We start from the raw sequence: 24,463 nt of genomic DNA on the forward strand, positions 1-24,463 counted from the left end.
TAGTATATGAACCAATATTTTACTACTAATTATGTCATATTTGTTTGATCAACATTCAAAATATATGTGTCATTTTTCAACCTAATAATTTTGGGCTATTAGAGAATAGCTTGCCGCTGCTTGTTTGACAGACTGTGGCCTTGTATATATATTTAGAGTCTTGAGACAATAAATTCATGAAAATAAGACCTTTTTATGATTTTGAGTTAAACTTATGTTTGTATTTGAAGAGAATTTTACTGAACAAGGTATGAAATGTCCCTCAAACGTAAAATGTATGGCTCTGTCACGGGGTGCATCATGCACCTTTAATAATGAACGGACGAAGCAAGGGAAGAAACGTTCCTTGCCCTTGAAATCACTATATTATAGGGAAAAATACCCATGCATGAATGCATACACCCGCACGCTAATTTTAGCATATAGAGAGAGAGTCAAAATATATGTTGAAAACAAGCGGTTACGAGGGCATGCATAAGAGAGCTTAAACGACGCCATTGAATCATCTTGAGCTTCTCGAGAGACCAGAGTGAGCGCTGGTTTGTCGAGGGATGAAGAGATTCATTATGCCAATTTTGATTAATTGATTGTTCATCGAGGAAAACAAAGGGGTATTTATATATTTTAATTGAAATGGTTGGGTTGAGAAGATCGTGACAAAGAAGGATGATCTGTTTTTCTTGTTGCATGCCACAAGCGAAGGACACAAAACCATTCCAGGACACAAAAACCCTTGCTCCCATTGCTAATCTATCCTTGAAAACTGGTAATTCTCTAGCTTTCCCTTTTATTGCATTTTCTTGATTGGATTGGAGATTCAACATTTTGGCATTGTCCCATTAGAAGAGAATTGATGGAGGATTAAATTTGCAGATAGCATAAGGCAAAAGTATGTAGCGGAAGAGATTGAGAAACTTGGGAAGAACAATATATCGGCCAAGATCTTCACTTTCCACGACCTGTCTGTCGCCACAAACAACTTCGATGCCGATAATTTGGTGGGCGAAGGCGGCTTCGGAAGGGTCTACAAAGGCCACGTTCAAGGAAAAAATGAGGTGCGTTATTGTATCGTGAATACTAAAGCATTGAATTGGACGTAAAAAAAACACTATTGCATTCATAATAGAATTCAAAATGAAATTAAATGGAATTTGACCATATCTATAGGCAGTGGCGGATTTAGGGTGGGGCGGGAGGAGGCGGCCACCCCTCAAATGACCACCATAGCCTAATTTTTACTTAGTTCGGCCGATATGATTGTCCCAACCTGCATAATTTTTTTAGGAAGTACACATTTTCAGTTTAAAACTTTTTTTTAACATCTTCGCGGTGGAGGGTTCGTGGGTTCCTCATCCCTTCATGTCAAAAGAACTACAAGCCAAGGCCGCGCCCAAAAGTGGTGCCCCTCTACAAATTCATTACAAGAGTAGTATGCGGTCCGATCCAACCCGGCCCGGACCTCATCATGCTCATTTCTAAGTTACATTCAAAACTGCATCCTAGGCCAATCTTCTTCCATTCTTTTCGAACTTCCTGTCCAGTCCTCTCGCCTCACATTGCATAGGCAACTAAATTCACAAAATTCACACAAATTCCAACCGTCCAACTAGTGCCTTTGGAAGGAGAAGCTCGGCATGTTAAGCTGGTCCATTCTTGCCAAGGCCTTAATCATTGTCGGGGTTGTATGATGGTCGAATTCCTGTTGCTCGTTGTCGAGGATCCCTTGTTTTGCTGCAAATTCCACTGTCTTGTTTCCGACCTTGTGACAGTGAGAGTACTTGAAGTCGGCCACCTTGAGTTTGTTTCGGATGTGTGTGGTGTGGTGCCGCAGATGAGCTGGCCCGGGTTTGTTGTGTTGAATCATGGAGATCACTTCCATAGAATCCAACTCAATCCACACCTTTGAACCCCGTCCTCTGGCCAAGTCAAGACCGAGTAATAAGGCTTGCAGCTCTGCTTCAAGAACCGATGAGGCAGTCACTTTTCTGATAAAGCCTCGGACAATGTTGCTGCTGGAGTCTCGGAGAAGCCCACCTGCCCCTGCATTCGGTTGGTTCCACACTCCCTTGGTGTTGAGCTTGATCCAGTCCATATCCGGAGGTATCCACCTGATGGTTTTGATGAGCTTGCGTGGCCTTTCGATCCAGGCGGATGTGTTGAATTCCTCCAAATTGCCGCAGCCGTTCCATTCTTCCCTTCCCAATTTGCCTGTCTTGATCAAGTTTTGTAGGTAGGTCTTGGTTCTATGGAACACATTGTTTGCCGTCATAGTCACTCCTCGATGAATGTGGCTGTTACGGTCAGACCAGATGAACCAAAGAATAAGGCAAGGGATGACCGAACTAGCGTGAAGTTTCTTTGTTTGACATAGTCTACGGTGCCAGAATATGATTCTAGCCTCCAAGTCAGTAACTCTTTCATTCCATTTCGGTAAATTGGGGAACCATAACGCAGCTTTACTCCACACTTCCCTTGCCACTTCACCTTGCAAGAACAAGTGCACCCTCGACTCCACTCTAGGCGACTTGCAGCATCGACATTTAGATGCAAGACTTACTTTCCTCCATTGAAGCTTAGTGTCCATCGGTAGTCTGTTGGCTAACAACCTCTATACAAAGATAGAGATCGACGGAAGGGTGCAGTTGTTCCATATCAGGTCAAAGGCCGGAGTGTGAGGATGGCGATGTCTACATAACTCCCATGCTGAGCTTGTGGTGAAGTCTCCGTGAGCCGAGCGACTCCATCGCAAGATATCCCTGCCCCCCTCTTCAATTGGCGTCCTTTCAATCTCCTCGACTACCCATCTTGGTACGCCTAGCCGTACGAGATTTCTGTATAAGAGCGATGAGTTCCACTCTCCATTGACCCAGTAGTCTTTCACTCGCTCCTGCCGTAAGCTCATTCTCGGATTGCACCAGACACTCATCGGCCGGTTACTCCACCAAATATCCTTCCAAAAGAAGATCTCCCCATCTCTGAGTGACCATAACAGCTCTTTGTGGATCTTTTGCCCCGCTCTAGCCATTCTTTTCCACATGATACTCTGGTTTCCATTAAAGGGGGCTTTCGAGGGAACGGCTTTATGACAGTATTTGCGAAACATGAACTTGGCCCAAAGGGAATTTTGTTCCCTGAACCTAACCCACAGTTTCATCCCAAAAGCCTCGGCCATTTCTTCCAACCTTCGAATTCCCAGCCCACCTTCATCAAACGGGTGGCATATTTGCTCCCAGCTGATCCAATGTGTAGCTCTTTTTTCCTGTGATGAGCCCCAAAAGAACTTAGCAAACAAGCTTTCCATTTGCATCATTGCCCCCTTCGTGGGTTCCAGGACCTGAAACACATGAAGTGGGATAGCTCCAAGCGTACTTTTAATCAAGGCGAGTCTTCCACCGAATGATAGGCACCTATGCGACCAAGAGTGGATTCTCACTGAGATTTTGTCCCTCAAGAACATGAACTTGTCGGTTTTTTTCCTTCCTTTAAAGATTGGAACACCGAGGTATTTGAATGGGAATTCTCCCTGTTGGAACCCCTCCACAGCTTCGATGACCGGCGCCCAGATGTCATGTTTTTCATCCACATAGAATTGACTCTTTTCCATGTTAATTTTCTGGCCCGAAACTTCTGCATAGTGTTGCAGGCAATTCACCAATTGTTGGAGCAAGGCTTGTTTCGCTTGTGTGAAAATAATGACATCATCTGCATAAGCCAGATGAGTAACCTCCAGTCCATTCCTTGACGTAAAATATCTCATGTCTTTCTTCCCCATGATCAGTTTATCCAAGCTCTTCGACAGATACTCCACAGCCAGGATGAAGAGTGATGGGGAGAGGGGGTCCCCCCTGTCTGAGTCCTCTTGAAGAATTAAAGAAGCCAGTCGGAGCTCCGTTGACCAAAACCGAGAACCAGCATGAGTTAATGCAGCGTTCAACCAATCCAATCCACCTTTCAGAGAACCCCATGCTACGTAGAATTTTGATTAAGAACGGCCATTGCACTCGATCATATGCTTTGGCCATGTCGAGTTTGATAGCTACGTTCGGTGTTTGGGAGCAATGTGGCAAGTCTCTAACAATTTCTTGCGCCAATAGGACATTGTCACTCAACAATCTTCCTTTGATGAACCCACTTTGGTTGGGAGATGTGAGGAGGGGAAGGAAGTTAGGTATCTTTGAGATGATCTTGTTTGTCACGTTACAAAGGCTGATTGGCCGATAGTCTGCCCACGTGCTCGGGTTCTCCTTCTTTGGCAACAGCACAATCATGGTTGAGGTGAAGCTTCTCGGCATAAAACCTCCTGCAAAGAAGTCCCCTACTGCTGCAACTACCTCAGCTCCAACGATTTCCCAGCACGTTTGAAAGAATAGTGATGAAAATCCATCTGGCCCTGATGCGCTATTAGCCGAGATATTGAAGACTGCTTGTTTTACTTCCTCCGCATTCGGAGTGTTGCTCAAGATTTCATCGTCAAGATCGTTGGGGATTCCTTGAATGAGGTTCAGTTGTGCTCCTCTAGTGCATCGATGTCTGAAGAGAGTAAGTCTTTATAGAAGTTAACTGCAGATTGTCTTAGCTCCTTGTTCGAGATACTTCTACCATTCACCTGGACTTCATGAATTTTCGATTTGACCCTTTTTTGTCTAACCCATCCTTGGAAGAACTTAGTGTTCCGTTCTCCCTCGGCAACCCAACGAATGGTGACCTTTTGTCTCCAATAATCTTCCTCCATCCGCAGGCATAGCAAATACTCCGCTGTTCTCCGATTATGTAACTCTCTATTTGCTGCAGACGGTGATGACTCGAATTTACTTTGGGCTTCAATTGCTCTTGTCTCTGCAGTTTTTACCCGTTCGAAAATGTTCCCAAAAACCTCTTTGTTCCAGCTCTTCAAACCTTTTTTAACATTCCCAAGTTTGAATTGAAGATTCCTCATACCACCAGCTCCAGTTTCCAAACTCCAAAGTTTTCTCACTTCATCGAGGAACTTACTCCCTTCGTCCCATAAGAATATGCACTATTTCCATTTTAGTCCGTCCCACAAGAATATGCACTTTCTAATTTTAGAAAGTCTTTTCCTTCTAATGGCGTGAGACTCATTCTCCACTAACAATACATTAATTACTTTTTCTCTCTATCTCTCTCTTACTTTACTAATTTTATATTAAAATCTGTGCCGAATTCAAAGTGCATATTCTTTGAGCACGAAGGGAGTATATTTTTTCCCAATCAAAGTATTACATTTCATTTATAATGATTTGATTTTCCATATCTAATTATATTCTAGACCCACCACTATATACAGGTAAAGGTTCAAAACATATAGAAAGTGGTTCAAACGAGAATAGTAAGTTATCTACATTGAATGACAATTGACTATGCTAAGGCAACCTTGCATCTAAAGTGACCCTCCTTTTAGTCTGACAATGTGAGTCTCTTTTGTCATTTCGAATGTCCGCTAATAAGAGTTTCAATTATTTAATTATAGATGACAAGCAAGTATGTCACAAATTCCACATACAATCCGTTATAAAAGTAATTGGGACTCACTCATATTCCACTAATTTTTCTAAACTCACATTTCTTAAAACTTATGCAAAAAAAAATGAGACATTTCATTGTAATAACTAATAAAGGAGTAATAAACTAACTTTGTTGGTTCTATTACCCATGCTTAAATCAAACCCTGCTCCTATATATACAGGAAGTGGCAGTGAAGCAATTAGACCGAAATGGATTCCAAGGCAACAAAGAGTTTCTAGTAGAAGTTATGATGCTGAGTCTTCTTCACCATCAAAACCTCGTAAATCTGGTCGGATATTGCTCGGAAGGCGATCAAAGAATTCTTGTTTACGAGTACATGCTCCACGGCTCATTAGAAGATCATCTCTTAAGTAAACCACCTTCCCTTCCTCCTTACAATTAATAAATCCAACCTCTTTAATTAATCAATTAATTAACCTAATTTATTTCACCTCATCAAGATTTGAGCCCAGAGAAGAAGCCTCTCAGCTGGGACGTCCGGATGAAAGTGGCTCACGGCGCAGCACGAGGGCTCGAGTACTTGCACGAGACCGCGAGCCCTCCGGTCATCTACCGTGACTTCAAGGCCTCCAACATACTCCTGGACGCCAACTTCAACCCTAAACTCTCGGATTTCGGGCTAGCCAAGATCGGCCCTGTTGGAGGAAGACCCCAGGTTTCGACCCGGGTAATGGGGACGTACGGCTACTGCGCCCCTGAGTATGCCGCCACGGGTCAACTCACCACCAAGTCTGACGTCTACAGTTTCGGGGTCGTGTTTCTCGAGATGATCACCGGTCGGAGAGTCATCGACAATGATAGACCTAGCCAAGAGCAGAACTTGATCGAATGGGTACGTGCATGCATGACTCATATGCAGTATTATTGATTGCAGGAAAGAAAAAAAAATGTTTTATCAACTGAGCTGCTCTTCATATTGTTGCATGCATGCAGGCACAACCGTTGTTTAAAGACAAGAAGAAATTCCACACGATGGCGGATCCGTTGTTGGAAGGGGAGTACCCAGAGAAGTCATTGTACCAAGCTCTCGCGATTGCAGCGATGTGTCTTCAAGAAGATGCTCCACCGCGGCCGTTGATTTCGGACGTCGTAACAGCATTAGAATTTTTATCAGCAGAGTAATCAGTGATCACTTGGGGGAATGATCAGTTGTATTAAGGTTCAATTGAATTGTTTTTATATAACAAGAGTAATCATCTCGAACATATACGAGTGATCGTTCAATTTTGTACCCCAATCGTTGGTTACTCATGCAAATACAACTCTATATTCCGAACCAGTTGAGTTGAATTGTTGAATGTAAATGATGTAACGCAAAATTTTGCAGCATTGATATCTTAATTATAGTACTAACATGGAATTTGTTGGTCTACAAACTAACATATTCCTATCTAACACATCATATCCGTACACTTCAATTTATTCAATAGTATGGGTGTTTTTTTCCAGTTAACTTCATTAGTTAGCGTTTTGCTATTCGGGGAGAAATATTGATACTTTCTTTGTCTCATAAATATGGCGTCGTTTTTTTTGTTCTGGGTCGTCTTATGAAATACATGATTTGTTACCTTTTCAAGACACGTCTACTACTTACAAAAGTTCAAATACTATACACCTCATGTCCTATAAAAGATGTCACACTTGATTAATGAAACGAGATTTTAGGAAATATTGTTTTTTATGTTAAGTCGAGAAAGAAAATATTATATTTATATTAATATGAGAGAAAACTTTTTCAAAAAAGAAAATGTGACATCTTTTGCGAGACAAATTAAAAAGAAAAGAGTGACATCTTTTCAGAATTATTTATACTTATTAGGTTTATAATTATGATATATATTTAAATTTTGGTTTAAATCAAATTTTTGAATATGTCTATGAGGAAAACTGAATAAAAAATAAAAACAAAAATCATAAAGACGTGGCGTGGGAGAGCGTGGATAGCAGCAGCATCAACGTGCACTTTGCTCCATTGAAATCCCAATAATTTTCTAACCGTTAAACTCAAACGAAATAGTGAAGGGCATTGATCGAGGTCTTCAAATAAAAGGGTATTTTTTTTCAGATTTGAACCCCCCTTCTCTCGATTTGGCTACTAAATTTCAAACCTCAGCGGATGATTTAAATTCAAGATTTTGCAGGTAAACTTCAACTATTCAAGTTAGTCGATGCAAAATTGATGATTCTTCCGCTCGAATCTAGTGGTTTGCTGTTATTACTGCTTCGGTTCTTTTTTATTTCGATCTTTGATGTTTGTAGGTTTTAAGAAATAAGAGAATTTATACATAGATTAGCTATTTGTTTGCGGATTGAGGGGTTTGTGGTGGTTGGGTTGTACCTTCTCTATTTTAATGGTTAGACTAGACCTCTAATGTATGGTGAAATCAATTAATGTGAATACGATTCAGCTGTTTTAGGTGTTTGTGTTTGAATGAAACTATTTTGTTTTGAATTCATTTAACTCAATGCACTCATTAGATCACGTTGGCTTTTATGAGTACTTACGAGTAGTCACTTATTCACATTAACTCAAAACACAATGATAAACAAAGTGAAACTCCATAATTGTTTTGATGTTTGTGAGTTGTTTGTGATGAATTGGATGTGGATATTGAAAGGGATGGTGTGTTGTATTAGAGAGGCAGCTTTAGCAATTAGCATTTGACCATGATTTGGTGCATCTAGGGAGGTAGGCTTAGCATTCAAACGACATGCCGTGGCTCAAAATTGTGGATGCCTTACTTCTTATCTCCTGTGGATGCGGTATTATTTCATGTTTCCTAGGTTAGTGGGGACCTTAGTCGCTTACTTGTTTATAAAGTTTTGGAACTCGTACAAGTGCAAGGCCCATTTCTTCGAACATGTTTATAATTTGTCGGATTTTTGCAGTTTTGAGTCTTACAAGTCCTGTGTTTGAGGATTGAGGTATGGGATTGTACAAGCCTTGGTTTTATATTTAGTACTAGTTCTCTATCTATAGCTAGCATTTAAGATGATTTTAATAGATGGCAGTAGAAGATAACGGAAACAATTACGTCGTATTTAACATCCCATAGCCATAAGAAGAAAATGGAGAAAATGCTTCCTGTTCTAACTTATCAAGGATTATACTTGAAGCAAAAATAAGGATAAAACTGAACCTAATTTATTGGTTACGAGTCTGGTTGATATCTATGTTCATTACTATGCGAAGAGCATTGAGCATTTCCCTTTTCTACATCAGTTTTTTAAACTTTGTTATGATGAACATCGAGGGTGCTGCATTTGCTACATGATTTTTGAACTTGTGTTCTTATGATGCTCCTTTTGGGATCTGGAACAGATGAGTCTGTAAAACGTTGATAAAAGAAAGTCAAAGAAACTTCATTCGGAAATAAATCCCCCACTGAATCTTTACACTATCGCAATGGTTCAGACGTTAGAAGCCATAAGGGGAGGAGGTGGATCTGTTAAAGTAGGTACAACCGGGAAAATCAGTGCTCTGATGTCTAGAGAAATAGAATCAGCATCTAAGGCGCCTTCCCCGTCTACTTCTGTTTCCGTTTCAGCCAGTGACGTTGCTCCTAGAAAATTGAACTCTAGAACATCAACAGATGAAGCAAGCAGCAGCGCTGCAGTTAACACCAAAAATAGTAAATGCCCCGAACCAGTAAGGAAGACAAAGCATCATCGCACTGGAAGAACTCATTACATCCCAATGCTCGCAGCTGATAACATGTCGTTAGACGGAACTCCTGTAAGACAAAAACCTAGCAGAAGGGCCCCTGGTTTAGTTGAAATTGTTGACATAAATTGTGGAAATTCAGAAAAAACATGGAAAAAACCAATAACAAACCGCCTAAAGAAGCTCGGGTTCTCTAAACTATCCGACAGCTTCGGCTAGCTAACCCTGCGTCTGCGACTGCGACTGCGACTGTGACCTCTTAACATCAGCTTTGAGACTCCTGTAAGCAAATCTGGAAGAAGCTGTTTTCGCGTGTTTGCTTTCCGCTACTTCCACCATAGAACACATGCTCGGTATGAGCTCTTCTCAGGAACACTGGTAATAGCCGACTCTCGCTTGGATCCTGACAACTGGTTGCCTAGCTGGTGCAGGGGCTTGTTGTGGCCTAACTGGAGAAGGCTGAAGTACTCTATCTCCCGCATGATGAGTGATCCAACGGTACCTCTTGTCCCTATCACTACTGGATGAGGCTGGGCCGACATCTGCGCCAACTCTTTTATCCTAGGAGGGAATGTCAGCGTCTGAGGCAAAGGCGTCGTCTCGGTCGGAGTGTGAGGCATGTTAGTTAGCTATGTGTAGGTTTGTTTTTGAGAAAGGGTAATGGTTTTTTATGGAGAGTGAACTAGGAAGAGTTGTCACTAGATTCATGTGCATCTATTTATGTTGTTTGCTTTTGCTCTAAGTGTGGTTGAATTTAGTATTGGTAGATGATTATTACTATTAATTATGTGAAACAGATCATGTGTTGCTGATGGATGGTCCTAGCAACCCCAGTTTGAATGAAGTAGGTGTAAACAACGATTGGACATTATTTATTTTTTTGAATTTTTTTGTGATTTTTTTCTTGAAACCATCCACAATAACTGCCCAGCGACCGCCCAGCCGAGCGCCGGCGCTGGGCGGTTCGCTGGGCGGTCTATTGCAGCCGCCCAGCCGCTGACTGGAGAGAGAAACCGCGCAGCGCTGGGCGGTCGGCTGGGCGGTCCTTTCGGCGCTATTGCAGCTCCCGGATCGCCCAGCGCACCGCCCAGCGCGAAAATTAATTTTTTTTTTTTTCCGAAACACTATATATACGCGCTTTGCTCGTCATTTTCATTCGCACCACTTGTGGCGATGGTGGCGGCGGCGATGGTGGCGACGGAGGCGACGACGACGGAGACGAGGAGTGAATTGTCACTCTTTTTTATTAATGTATTTTTTTTTTAAATTAATGTACTTTTTTAAATTATTGTACTTTTTCAAATTTTAATAGTATTATTAAACTTTTCCCGTATATGTCTCGTAAATTAAATTTCGTATACTATGTGATTGTTAATTATGTCATTTTATATAATTGTTATTAGTGATATGACTATTGATGTGGCTGGGCTATTTATGATGTGGCTAGGCTATGGCTGAGCTATTTATGATGTGGCAGGAGGATTTTTAGTGCTGATGATGTGGCAGTGGCTGGGCTATGGCTGGGCTATTGCTGGGCTATTCCTATTGTGGATGGCCTTAGGAAGAATGGTGTGTGTAGATACTGTTTCTGTTTTGGTTGACTTGAATGTTGTTTGCTTCATCATGTGAACTCAATATTTTAGTAATTTTTGAGGGGTCTTTTGATAATGGGAATGTGATAAATGACCTAAAATATTTCCTATATTGCCTCAATACAGCTATGATTTTTATTCAGTTTATTAATCTGGTCACAGGTAGAGGCCGGCAATGGGAGAAGATTAATTTGTGAATAAAGGTACTAATTAAGTTGACATTTAATTGTGTCCCTACAATGCAAATGTGATGGAAATGAAAATCTTGTTGGGCTTTTTTTGAAGTGGTGTCATTTTGGATATATTCTGTTGTAGATAAATATTGTAGTAGTATATAAAATTGAATATACAAAAAACTTGAGTTATCGATTATACATTGATACCAAACAAGGATCAAACTACGATGGTGTATACATTAGTGAAAACTCCCTTCTTATTAAAATTGGGATAGAGATAACTATCTCGTTTGTGTGTGTTTGATTGTAAGAGCATCTCCAATGCACGGATGTCCCACTCGGACATTCACTAGGACTTCCCAAAAACACCTCCTGCCACGTCACTAGGACTTCCCATCCAACTACCACGTCACTAGGACTTCCCTTGCATAATCCGCCCTTCCCATCGCCCTTCCCACTAGGACTTCCCGCAATAAAAAAAATCACAAATTCACAAATAAAGCAATTTACGTTTACGGAAATAAAATTTCAACACGAATACGAACGGGAAAAATTAACAACTTCATTAAAAAAAATATACATGATTCGAAAAAAAAATTACATAGTAATAAAACAAAAAAAATTAATCACATCAACGTCAACCCCTCCGCGTCCAAACCTCTTCGATAATATCGTGTTGAAGTCGAACATGGGCATCTGTTTGCCGCATGTCGGCAAATGCACGCATCCGCTCGACCTCTCCATGAGGTACCCCCATATTCACATTCGCTGTGTAGAGAGAGAAACTTGTTAACACAAGTGGTGCGAATGAAATGAAGTTCAACGAGTCGTATATATAGAGTTAAAAAAAAAATTTAATACCGGACGTCCGACCCACGCCACAATGGCGGACGTTCGCCCGCCCGTCGCGCGGACGTCCGAGGACATCAGACGTCCTTACGGGACGTCCGTATCCTAGTTGCTTCGTTACAATGGCGGACGTCCCGGTCGCCCGTCGCGGATGTCCGACCGGACGTCCGCAATTGGAGATGCTAAAGCTAGAATTTTCGTGGTGAAAATGGCAAACCTTGTCAAACCTCTGCGAAGCAATTTTACTATTGCGAGTCATGCTTGTGATAGAGTTAGCCCAAAAAATAAGATACAAACTTAAAAAAATTTCGGATGGTTTTATGAGTTATCCCGGGGTCTTAGCTAAAATCAAAATACAAACCAAACACAGGGAAAAACATGAATATGTCATTTTCCAGCCTTTTCCATAGAATCGAACGAGCCCTAAATCACAAATTCAAATGATGAAACCTTTACATGACATTTTAAATGAAATGATAATTTTTAAGAATACAGGTACAAAAAATAGTAAATTTGAATAAGAATACTATGTTAGTGTGACATTTTTATTACAATCTCAATAAATCGTTCACATAATTGATAATATTAATACTTTTGAGCATATTCGTTACAATCTCAATATTTTCGACATTTATATTGTGGAGTATTATCAATACTAAATGATCTTTCCGTTACTGCTATAGTAATCTAGGCCTTTGATTAATATTTAACCTAAGAATACAACGAGCATTTTAAGAAAGACAATAGGTGGGTACTAGGCTACTAGCTACTACATAGATCTCTCCTAGTCATAGTTCAATCTAGTACTAGTACTTCATATTATTGTTGATATTATATCCATAGGTTATAGGGTCTATCAATTTAATTGAAAATAAAGTGGAGTGGACATAAGAGCATCCCCAACGGCGTCTCACTGCGGGCTCGGTCTCGTCCCGCCAGTTCAATCTAGTACTATACTTCATATTATTGTTGATATTATATCCATAGGTTATAGGGTCTATCAATTTAATTGAAAATAAAGTGGAGTGGACATAAGAGCATCCCCAGCGGCGTCTCACTGCGGGCTCGGTCTCGTCCCGCCGGGACGAGACCGGAGCGAGACGCCGCTGCAGCCTCTCCATCTCGTCGCGTAGCTCGTGGGGAAGGGGCGGGACGCGGGCTGTCTCACCACGCGCGTCGGCCACGCGGCGAGCAGCGGTTGGTGCGTGACGCCCACTCGCCGGCTGTCCGAGTGGGCATCGATTTAGGCTATTTTTAAATATTTTTTTAAAAAAAAGCGACCATTTTTTTCAGCCGTTATTTTTTATCGTATTTTTTAAAATTTTTTCCCACATTCATCTATAAGACTATAAATAACACTACACACACGCACAATTCCCCCACCATTTTTTCCGCACAAACACTATATCATCTCTCTTTCCTCTCCAAATTCTGCAAAAATGTCCGGTGAAGGAAACTCCGCGGCGAGGGCGGCGGCTACACTTGAACGCATTTGTCGACTGGTGGGGGGCATGTACAATGTTTTATTTAATGAAGTGTGTTTTTATTAATTGAATTTGTTGGAAATAAAAATAAAAAATGAAATTGAATGAATAGTTAAGGGATGAGATAGTTAACAGACGGAGGGATACAAGTGTTGTCTCTTAGTTAAGAAATGAGGTAAAAAAGTGCAGTGAGACCCATGAATAGTAAAAGGATGCGACAGTTAAGAGACGATATTGAGACATGGATGTTGATGGCCTAAAGTTTAGAGCCAGCAACTAGAAAAACAAGAAAAATGAATTGAAAATTAATAATGAGAGAAAGTGAAAATAAAAGAAGAAAATTAAAAGCAGGTTGCGGAGCATATATGTATATAATGGTTTTTTCCTTCTACGTCTGCACAACATTTATATAAGACCAGAAATGAGAAGCCGGTGCTGCGGAGCATGAGGCCAAGCTGCAGACCGTCCCTTGAACCGCCGTGTGGCATGTGTAAATGAAACTATTCAATACTCCATCGGTTCCAAAAAAATAGTTTATTTCTGTCATTTTTATATGTTTCTGTGAAAACATTTCACTTCCATTTTGCGAAGCTTCTTTCAATAATAAGATGGATTTTATTCTCAACTACCAATATTTTAAATTTGTTTTTCAATTTCTCTCCCATTTTCAAATTCTTTGTATCCATAGGACTGGAGGAATATGATAAATGTCTTTTTTATAGTATTATAAAATAGTATAGGTTAAATATTTATGTTGGATATATTCTAAATGTCCTTTTTATAGTATTATAAAATAGTATGGGTTAAATATTTATGTTGGATATATTCTATAGTACATATGAACCATTTAGAAAATTTATGTTGGATATATTCTATAGTACATATGAACCATTTAGAAAGATTGCTACAACTTGATACTTATTTTATTACTCATAGTCATCTCTTTATATTATCTTCATCCATGATAATAGTCTGATATTTCTACATTGGCATTTGAAACTTTGAGTCCAGTGTTGAGAGGCTTTGTTGGTCCCGTGATACAATAATTTTTCTATATTTACATTATAATGATAATGGCATTTGCATAATGATTCACATTAAATACCAAAAATTCATTAATGCTATATAAAAAAAAGGTGATGCAAAAGGTTATAAATAAAAGAAGCGACATAGAAGATACTCTATTTTCACACAAACTAGTAATAAAAAAAAAGTGACATGGAAGCTACACTATCAGAGGCAGGTTTCGATCCTGGGACTGTTTCGAAAAAAAAAAGTGACATGGAAGCTAAAAAAAAGTGACATGGAAGAAACTAGTAATAAAAAAAAAGTGACATGGACCTGTTGCGAAAAAAAGTGACATCTTGCGAAAATAAAAAAAAAGTGACATGGACCTATTGCGAAAAAAAGATACTCTATTAGAGCCAAGTTTCAATCCTGGACCTGTGGGTTATGGGCTGTTGGGGTACAAACCCATCCCACATCGGATGAGTGAGGGAAATTGGAAGGTGTATATAATTCCTGTCCAACCCCAATTAGTTTGAGGCCTTTTGGGAGTGACCCAAAAACAAATCCGTGCGGGCTTGACCCAAAGCGGACAATATCAAACTAATGTTTCAGTCAACGATCCTAACAAGTGGTATCAAAGCCCAGGTGGCTATGGGTTGTGCCTGGATGAGCCCCGGTTAGGGTCGGGCCCTGAAGGACTCGAGTTAGAGTCTGGCCCAGGATGACCCAGGGGCCAGGGTTGGAACAACCCATGTTTGTGTCGACTGCGTTCCCGATGTGGTCTCGGTTTGAGGGGAGGTTTGTTAGGGTACAAACCCATCCCACATCGGATGAGTGAGGGAAATTGGAAGGTGTATATAATTCCTGTTCAACCCCAATTAGTTTGAGGCCTTTTGGGAGTGACCCAAAAACAAATCCGTGCGGGCTTGACCCAAAGCGGACAATATCAAACTAATATTGCAGTCAACAATCCTAACATGGGCCACCACGTTCCGTTGCGCCACTCTGATTTGTTGAGTATAGTTGCTTCAAAATTATAAATAGCTTAATATAGAAGGAAATTTTGCTAATATTAAGAAGCGATAAGGTTTGTAGGAGGATACTACCTACTAGTAACTGAAAAATCTCAAAATCAAGAGCGCAAAAAAAAGCAAATGGCATCATCATCATTTCCTTCCACTCTCCAACCAAAATTCTCCCTCAATAATTCATCACCTCCACCTGCTTCCATCACTCCGCAGCTGAGGCGCCACTTCCTAGCTGGCTCCGCACGAAGCATTGGATGGTGCAACCGAACCAGATTGGGCCCCACCTGCGGTTCCCGAACCACTTGCTGGTTCAGGTTCGGCAAAAACGGCGTCGACGCTGAAGGCGCCGGCATCTACGGCAGCCAGGCTCGCGACGACTTCGACCGCGACGACGTCGAACAGGTTCTTCTCTCTCTCTCTCTGTCTCTCTGGTTACTCCAATTTTGTGAGATTGATTGAGATTGATTTGCAGTACTTCAATTACATGGGGATGCTGGCGGTGGAGGGGACTTATGATAAGATGGAGGCTCTTCTGCAGCAGAAGATCCACCCCGTCGACATTTTGCTGCTCATGGCCTCATCCGAAGGCGACAAGCCTAAAATCGAGGAGTTGCTGAGAGCCGGAGCTGACTGCACCGTCAAGGATGCCGACGGCCGCACCGCCTTGGATCGGGCGGCCTCCGACGAAATTAGGGATTTCATTCTTGGCTTTTCTGTTCAGAAAGCATAATTCTTCTTCCTCTTATTTGTATCTTTACGCTTATTATCTACGCATTGATGGGGAAAATCGGGTTTATGGGGGAGTTGACACTAAATATTACGTAAATGTACCCATTTTGTTATCTATTCCACAAATGGGAAAAACGCCAACCACATTGTCGTTTTTATTAGTAAATACGCCAACGTCATTGGCGTGTTTTAAGGTAAATACGCCAACGATGATGGCGTTTTATACTTGTGCCGTATTTTGGGTGTATGCTCTCGGATTGTAATTACGATTAAACACGCCAACTTGGTTGGCGTGTATAAATAAAAAAACGCATTTGTAAATGGCGTGTTTTCTTTGTTGAAACGCCGAACATATTGACGTTTTGTAAAAGACGCCAACCGGAGTGGCGTATTTACTTAATATGAAAAACGCCATTCTGAGTGGCGTGTTTAATCAGACTGATATACCAGGCGTTCCTCCCCCAAATCGCGAAAACCTCACAACACACAGCCTTCGCGATTTCTCCAGCTGCGCGCCTTCTCTCCGTGATTTCGGCCTACATTCATCAATCGGTGCTATTCTCCCCCAAATTCATCTATTTTATTCGGTTAGTATGCTTACCTTTTACATAATTATAGTAATTGGTGGATAGCTAGGGTTGGGTGCCCTGCAATTGTGTTGGGTGCTCTCACATTATGCAATTGACCTTTTGCATCATTTTTGCACACCTTTTCATGCGCCCACGGGGTAAGTGGTGTGGCACACTGTGTTGATGCAATTGACCGGTCATTGAACCATTCTATTGTCCTCCAGAATATCATATCAATGCAAGCTTTAATTGGGAGTTGTCTTGCGCCTCTCAACACATTGTTGTAAGATTCCACCATATTAGTGGAAACCTCACCCCATCTTTTGTGTTTGTCATACGCCAGATTCCATTTTTCTAACTCCACGGCATCAAGGTACTGCAAAGCCTCGTTGTTGACGTTTCGAAGTAAACGACGTCTGATCTTAAACTTGCGCTTCTTGGTAGCAATACCAATTTTCCAAACAAGTCTTTTGACCATGATACCTTTGTGATTCTGCAAAACATTCTTTCTAACATGCCATGCTTTCTTGTAACTAACTTTGACATGAAATCTATTTTCAATATCCGCCACAATTGCTTTTACCTTGTAGCAAGGATCGTTTTCTATCTGATGGCGAACACTCAACGCTATCATACCCGACGAAAGATTAGCGTGGCCATTATAGTTACGATCCCCCATGCAAGTATGAGCAGTGCTGAACACTCTAATTTGCCAGTGTTCATCATGCTTCCTCAGTGTTGCTCGGCACTCCCACAAACATTTAGGTAAGGACGTATCTTTCGGATTTCCCTGTGGCCACTTACAAACTGCATGCCATCTCTTTCCTTTACTTTCAACAACTGTATATTGTCGGATTTTTTCCAAATGCCAATGAGTCACAACTGCCTTCAATTCCAACTTCGTTCTAAATTTAGTATGCAAACCGACATTGGTAGGATCCTTTTCACTCCAATAATGCACACTGGGATCATCACGCTCAAAGTTTTTGGGATCAAAACTATCATATGGACCTGGTAAGGTGCGAAAGTAGTTGATTCCAGGCTGTGGGAACTGTGGAACTACTCTTTCTCCAACTGCCCTTCCACCAACTGATGTTTCTCCAACTGCTGTTTCTCCAAGTGGAATGGATGGTCTTGAAGCAACAAATTGTTCATCATCCGACGGATCACCATCTGAGTCTGTACTAACCGTGTCGGAATCTTCAGAATTATAAGGTGATTGTGGATCAAGAAAGTCGGCTTTATCAGGACCTATTATGTCCTCCACCACATCACAATTGTCACGATCCCCTAAATGCACGCCTCCAGCTTCAAAATCTTGTGTTGCAGCTAAATATGGTTCTTCGGCTCTCGTAGACGTACCAACATCAAAATCTTGTGTTGCAGCAAAATATGGTTCTTGGGCTCTCGTTGACGTACCAGCATCATAACTTATGACATGATGACTATGATGTTGAGTAATTGCCGAATACTCAACATATAATTCAATTACACCTCCAATAACCATACTCTCACTAAACATTAGTTGCATGCATACTTCTTCTAGTTGAACACCTATAAACGTGACTCCGGATCCAAAGCATATAGTACGTTTCCATATTATTTGAATATTGTTTTCATATATGCTTATCCCCATCCTTTCACAAATTTTTTCCACAAGGTCATCGTACGAAATTGTTTCATCCAACATAATGAATCCTTTAGCAAAAGGAGGATCATACGAAATAACTGCTCCGGGAATTATCTTTCCACCCCAATATAAATTGACACACCACGTCATACTATCTGCAATAATGTAAAACACAAATAAATATGTATTATTTTTACATTCATCATTATGTAGAGTCAGCCAAAAAATTGACAAAATAATTCTATTAAATACACTACAATATGTATTATCATAACAATCCATAAAATATACTATAACATATAATAGCATAACAATTGGTCAAAATATTTCCATTAAAATATATACTATCATAATAATCCATCAAAATATTAGTGTACCCATAATAATTGGTCAAACTATTATATTAATTACACTACAATATATATTATCACAACAATCAATCAAATATTGGAAGACTAATGTTTAGAAGAATGAGTCTAAAATTTGATATACTAACCGATTAGAAGGACTAATGGTTGAAAGAATTAGCCAAATTCAAAATATCCACGCTTAAATCCACCACCGGGTCGACCCGAGCGAAAGGTTTTTATGCGTTTGGGAAGGGTTTTCGCGTTTTGGGGAGGGAAAGTGTTTAGGGTCGCGATGTTGGGGGAGATCTGATAAGGATATGGTTCAACAGAAACACGCCGCTCAAATTGGCGTTTTTAAGCATAACACGCCAACCTCAGTGGCGTTTTTATTAATTAAACACGCCAACTACATTGGCGTTTTACCTTAAAACACGCCAACTTCATTGGCGTTTTTTCCCGCCGCTGTATTTGGCGAAAATACACCTCCAATACGACGCGAAGATAAACGCCAATGAGGTTGGCGTTTTTACTAATAGAAACGCCAATGTGGTTGGCGTTTTTCCCATTTTTGGAATAGATAACAAAATGGGTACATTTACGTAATCTTTAGTGTAAAGTGCCCCATAAACCCGATTTTCCCCGCATTGATGTGTATTGTTTTTCGAGTTAGGGTTCGATTTGATGGATTAAATACGAGACTTAATTTTGTGATATGCTGCTGGTGCTGGGCTCGATTACTCGACTTGATGTTGATGCAATGTCACGTATAATTAGTTTTGTATTACGAGCATTCACCTCCTTAGATGATGAACTTGTTTAGAATCTTAGATTGGATGGACTCGATGCAGCTTAGTTTCATAATGCGTTAGTAAATCTCGAGTCAGTTCAATCTTGAGTGATCTTGAATAATCGCCCAATGAGCGGGAAATTGAGACGAGTGGTCTTGAATAACCGAACACCGGCAATGAACGGGAAATTCAGACAGAGTTTGCTCAATTCTGTATTATACAAAGGGTCAGGTGTCATTTGGAGATGGATTTACATAGAATGTCTCTACTTGAAATAAAGCTCGAGGAGCTTCTTGAGAGTGTCGGTGACGCTGGTGAACGGATCAAGAGCAAGAGGCTTATCTAGCTGAAGATCAGGGAACTGGTTGGTGAGAGCTCGTTGCATCCCGGACAAGGACATCATCGCTGCAAGCTGGCTATTCGACATAGTCTCACAGTCTTGTGGGGTATCTTTGATTTTGTCAGGATCGTAACCCAACTCTGCCAGTGAAGATTTGTACTTTTCTATGAATGCTGATCCCGGGTTAGGCGTCCTCGAGTATATCTGAACATGTAACACAAACCATGAAATCGGTTACCAGAAACCTAGAATCGCGAACCATGAACACTAGAAGCTAGCAACATCTAGATCAAAGGATGCCAAGTACGCATTGCATATAAAAACAAAGTAGACATTAACAAAGAACTTGTAAAGACATAAAGCACGTACGAGCTCACCTGTATAAAACTTTTGTCCTTAGCTCCAGAAACAAGGGCATAGTTGTCATAATCAGTGTCTATTACATCATAGGGTTCCTTGGGGATGAACGGTAAAGTAGGGAAACGGAGGTAACACTTCTGCTTGATCATCTCTGTGTTCTCAGGATCCGTCTGAGTCTTATCCTTATCTTCTTCAGAAAGGCATTGAACCTTTCCCCTTATGCCTGTAATATAACCATCAGGCCCTCCGTGAACACAAAATGTATCGACCTGAATTGCAGGTGCGTCCATGTCATATGTATAAACGCCCTGAAATTAAGTCACAATGAAATAATACAAAAATCAGGAAAACAATATAACTAAAAAAACTTAATATGGACACACAAAGTTCCCTCTTTTTTCACCCCACATAATTCTTCATTAATTTCTTAATGTAAGGCACTCATGTCCATATTTTATCTTCATCACCAAGTTTGTCATAATAACGTCGTGGATCATAGACTGCCCATGGGCACTTTGCCATTTTATTTATTTTGCAAACTTTTCTGTTTCACCTGAGTACAGTGGCAATCTTCTTGACCTGACCCGGCAAACCCACGTTTAAGGGAAGCTACTTCAAACCATCTCCCAGCATATCTGGCCGGATCAAAGTTCTTCACAGACATTCCTCTCATCGACATCATCACTCCATTTTGCTCATCAGTCTCGAAAGGAAGAACCAGCTTGTTGTCTGCAACACTTGCTAGCTGGGATATATTACTTGGAGAAATATTTGCTGCTGTGGCCTGTCGATTAGGAAAAAAATTTATTAACGTAAATAGATAGAGCTCAGATGACATGTTTCTCTATTAATTGGAATACATGACATAGATATATCAATTGCGACAAAATATAATGTAGAGGAGTCATTTCCTTGTGAAAAGAAACTTAGTACATATCAATAAGACAAGATGCGTCTTAGATCCTAGAACATAAATACCACAAGAACACAGTAGAACTAAGAGAAAGATTGCTACTTTCTCTTGTAAATCGAGAAGCTTTCAAAAAGCATGACGGAAGAAATCCAAAACGTTCAGCCTAAAGCATAAGGAATAGGTTTGACTATTTCCTTCCACAATCACTATAATACCATGTAAAGCAGGCCTTTGTTAGAGAGATAACTACTAAACAAATAAAATGACACATGTTTCCTTCATATGTCGAAGTATAGACATGGCACGCCAATAAAGCACTGAAATAGAAAATAAAGCACTAACCATGTCCGTCTGAGATAACAATACAACTGATGCCACAAGACCTGATATTGCTGTCTGGACTCCGAATCTAACAGATGTAGGTTGATCAATACAGCAATCTGACATGTCTCTGTTTGCAATTCTACTAGTTCAAATATAGAGAGGATTTAGCTCTTCATGACATGGTATACAGTCATGTGACTCATGTTATCAGATCTTCAACCATCTGTACATATCCAGAAGCTAGTGCTATACATTCACTTTCACTTATTTTCATATTTTCTTGACGACATACTACTGTGTAAGTATACTAAAGTGAATTAGTTAAAGTGAATGCATAGAACCATCTTCTGTCTATGCACATAATCTAGATAGTAGAAAATTTTATAAGGTGAATGTAAACATGCCACCAGTTTGACCTCCAACAGTTTTCGCACAATCGTGAAGATGTAAACAGTTAATGCATCAGTGACAAGCAGTCATTATTCGTGGTGCATTTGGAAGTTTTGTTAACAATGTGCTTGTGTCCATTGCATCAAGGAGTGTTTGAAGGTAGAATTTCCTGGATTCTGTAATTTCATAGCTATAAATATAGGTTCATGAGAAGGCTCAGAATCACACCTCCTCAAATCATTCCAAACATTAAAAAACGTATTCCAATCGCAATTCTCACATGTGTAATTCAACCCCTTAGATCAGCATTTTTGAAATTACGTGTTTATTTAATCAAAGAACAATTGAACTTAATTTAGGTTAGCTCTAGTCAATCGAAAGGTCCAGCAATCGAGATTATCAGCTTAAAATTGTTAGGGAAAACATCCAAATCGACTCTGCTAGTTTAATAATGAGAGTGAAATTCCGAAAGGCAGATTAGTTGTGCAAAATAAAGTAGATATGAAAAGGAGAGGTGAGAAATGAAACCTGGGCAAGCGAGGATTACGAGTTAGAGGCCGCGATTGTGCAGCTGCTACCAGATTGCTGCATTGGTACGCCATTTTCAGCTTAGCTCACGACAAAAAACTATGAATTCTTATTTCTTTGAAATTAATAGCAGAAATTAAACTTGGTGAAGTCAATTTCATGTGGGGATATTGTGAAGATCAGTTGATCGCAGTGGGTTAAGCCGTTTGTTTTTTTTTCCCCAGAATTATAGCCACATTACATCATTAAATTAGAGCCACACACAAACACAATCACAATCGTGGTGTCGGCTCTTTATTATGGGTCAATATATTGTTAACTTTAACTGTACAAACACATTTAATAACTGATTCTTCTAAAAATTACTATAACTATTATGCCAAAAAACATGTAACGTTTTTTTTTGCTCCAGTTAAATTTCCGAATTTATATAACCACATATTCCTGCTTTTCTACAAAATCCAATTCGGGGAAATGGACGCTTTTCTCACATGATTGCTCTACGCCTTTCATATTCTTTTTGTCAAGAATTTCATTTACTATATTTTTTATCCCCGTTTTCTTTAATGTTACTAAACTTAAAAGTTAATAACTAGTGAAAGTCTATACAAATTTTAAAAAATAACACTAATAAAATCATGCCACTGCTAGCAAAATTATATCCAGGGTAATTTTATGAATTTTAATAAAGGGGCATTTAGTGAAGAAGTTGATATATATTTAGAAATTTGTACCAAAATATAGAAGGATGAGTGGGGTGAGGAGGGGCAATTGCCCCATCTAGACATAGGCTAGCTACGCCCCTGCTAATAATACTACTACCTCCGTCCCCAAAAATTTGTCCCACTGTGACCCGACACGTGTTTTAAGAAATGTAATGGAAAGTAAGTTGAAAAAGTTAGTGGATTGTGGGCCCTACTTTTATATATTAGTTTTATAATAAAATGTGAGTAGGAATGAGTTAGTAAAATATGAGGTCCACTACAAAAAATGGTAAAAAGTGAAATGAGACAAATTTTGAGGGATTGACGAAAATGAAAAAATGGGACAAATTTTCAGGGACGGGGGTAGTAGTTTGTTTTCTCTTGATCAATTGGGGGAATCATGATTGAATCAGTTAACTGTAACAAGAAAATAAGGATTCAATGATTTCAATCGATCAATTGAAGAAAAGGATGAAACTGATCAACGCTTGACCATATGTTATAAAATTGTTTATCATCATAAATACCTAAAATTTATTTCTGGTTATTCGTTCATAAACATCTAATTATTCAATTGAATTTCAGATTAATCAAAGTCTCAGCTTATTCAATTTAATCAAAGATTAATTGAACCCAGACTAAATTGAGAATCTAATAATGATACCCTTGCATCGTAAAATAATAAAAATGATTAAGATGGTTAATAATTAAAGAGTTGAATAAAATGAAAATGAAAATAATGGGATAAAAAACTAAATATTTACACTTTCATTTAATTTGGGTACACGTGTAGTAGTCTTGCATGTTTGTTAGGAGTTAGGACAAACATCGACTAAACCTACTCTCGGAAAGAAAACTTGGCCTAATCATAGTAATTAAGAAAATTAAATGATGTGCATTAATGCGCTGACAAGATTAAGATAAACAATAAACACAATAATTTAATAAAGAAATGGGCGGCATAGTTTTTTCCCATAATTGTGACTTCCCATGACTATGAATCGGGTGGTGCCTTTTAAATTTCTCACCCAATAACGTAACCATAGATCATTAGATTGTGGGTTAATTAAAGTAATAATATTATATGTGAAAACTAGGTGCGTAGTCTATTCTACTCTATAATAAAGTCTCTTCAATGGATGCCCCCTCTAATAATAAAAATAATAACTCTAGTTATTGAAATTGTACATTTAGTGCAATTACTCTCATGGCCCATCATTTAGTGAAATTAAATATATTGGATCGAAACAATAAAAATTATCTGTCGATCTACTATTATAAGGACACCATACCATACTTATATTAAAATAGAAGAATTGTATAGTAGTAACATTTAATTATAAAAAGAGATGCTCATAGTGAGCATCATGGGAAAATATGAAAATTAACGTACGATTAAACACCACATTCAATGTGAGAGATATTGTAATTAAAATCATGTTTACCACAAGTAATATATATGTGCATGTCCATCAAAGTTTTCTCTAAAATAT

General features: G+C 39.6%; 3 protein-coding genes across 5 annotated transcripts; 2 read left to right on the forward strand and 1 right to left on the reverse strand.

The window, feature by feature from the left end:
- Positions 1–495: 495 nt before the first annotated feature.
- On the forward strand, positions 496–6,838 carry LOC121754248 (probable serine/threonine-protein kinase PBL23). Its single transcript, XM_042149623.1, has 5 exons — positions 496–766; positions 874–1,055; positions 5,705–5,894; positions 5,985–6,376; positions 6,478–6,838. Exons 1-5 carry the CDS (start codon positions 667–669, stop codon positions 6,664–6,666), a joined length of 1,053 nt encoding a protein of 350 aa, XP_042005557.1. The 5' UTR covers positions 496–666; the 3' UTR covers positions 6,667–6,838.
- An 8,562-nt stretch (positions 6,839–15,400) lies between these two features.
- On the forward strand, positions 15,401–16,191 carry LOC121754134 (protein LHCP TRANSLOCATION DEFECT-like). The gene is made up of 2 exons (XM_042149479.1): positions 15,401–15,747; positions 15,818–16,191. The coding sequence occupies exons 1-2, from the start codon at positions 15,472–15,474 to the stop codon at positions 16,073–16,075; spliced, it is 534 nt and encodes a 177-aa protein (XP_042005413.1). The 5' UTR covers positions 15,401–15,471; the 3' UTR covers positions 16,076–16,191.
- A 3,397-nt stretch (positions 16,192–19,588) lies between these two features.
- LOC121756157 (chloroplastic lipocalin) lies at positions 19,589–22,495 on the reverse strand. Of its 3 annotated transcripts, none has more exons than XM_042151627.1 (5): positions 22,267–22,495; positions 21,367–21,433; positions 20,665–20,895; positions 20,129–20,419; positions 19,589–19,955 (listed from the first exon to the last, which is right to left on the reverse strand). In XM_042151627.1, the coding sequence occupies exons 1-5, from the start codon at positions 22,338–22,340 to the stop codon at positions 19,677–19,679; spliced, it is 942 nt and encodes a 313-aa protein (XP_042007561.1). In that variant the 5' UTR covers positions 22,341–22,495; the 3' UTR covers positions 19,589–19,676. The 3 variants fall into 3 exon arrangements, with proteins under 3 accessions (XP_042007561.1, XP_042007562.1, XP_042007560.1); XM_042151628.1 differs by having other exon boundaries at positions 21,367–21,490; XM_042151626.1 differs by having other exon boundaries at positions 21,367–21,487; positions 22,267–22,494.
- Between the last annotated feature and the right edge of the window lie 1,968 nt (positions 22,496–24,463).

This window comes from Salvia splendens, chromosome 11, assembly GCF_004379255.2.
Source record: "Salvia splendens isolate huo1 chromosome 11, SspV2, whole genome shotgun sequence".
Taxonomy (NCBI): Eukaryota; Viridiplantae; Streptophyta; class Magnoliopsida; order Lamiales; family Lamiaceae; genus Salvia; species Salvia splendens.

Bases quoted from the DNA above. Each gene is read 5' to 3' on its own strand.
- LOC121756157 (XM_042151628.1), bottom strand. From the start codon at position 22,340: ATGGCGTACCAATGCAGCAATCTGGTAGCAGCTGCACAATCGCGGCCT. The intron at 21,491-22,266 runs GTTTCATTTCTC...TATTTGAACTAG, and splicing joins CGTAATCCTCGCTTGCCCAG to TAGAATTGCAAACAGAGACA. The intron at 20,420-20,664 runs GTGAAACAGAAA...ACTTAATTTCAG, and splicing joins AAGATTGCCACTGTACTCAG to GGCGTTTATACATATGACAT.
- LOC121754134 (XM_042149479.1), top strand. From the start codon at position 15,472: ATGGCATCATCATCATTTCCTTCCACTCTCCAACCAAAATTCTCCCTC. The intron at 15,748-15,817 runs GTTCTTCTCTCT...ATTGATTTGCAG, and splicing joins ACCGCGACGACGTCGAACAG to TACTTCAATTACATGGGGAT.
- LOC121754248 (XM_042149623.1), top strand. From the start codon at position 667: ATGATCTGTTTTTCTTGTTGCATGCCACAAGCGAAGGACACAAAACCA. The intron at 1,056-5,704 runs GTGCGTTATTGT...CTATATATACAG, and splicing joins ACGTTCAAGGAAAAAATGAG to GAAGTGGCAGTGAAGCAATT. The intron at 6,377-6,477 runs GTACGTGCATGC...GCATGCATGCAG, and splicing joins AGCAGAACTTGATCGAATGG to GCACAACCGTTGTTTAAAGA.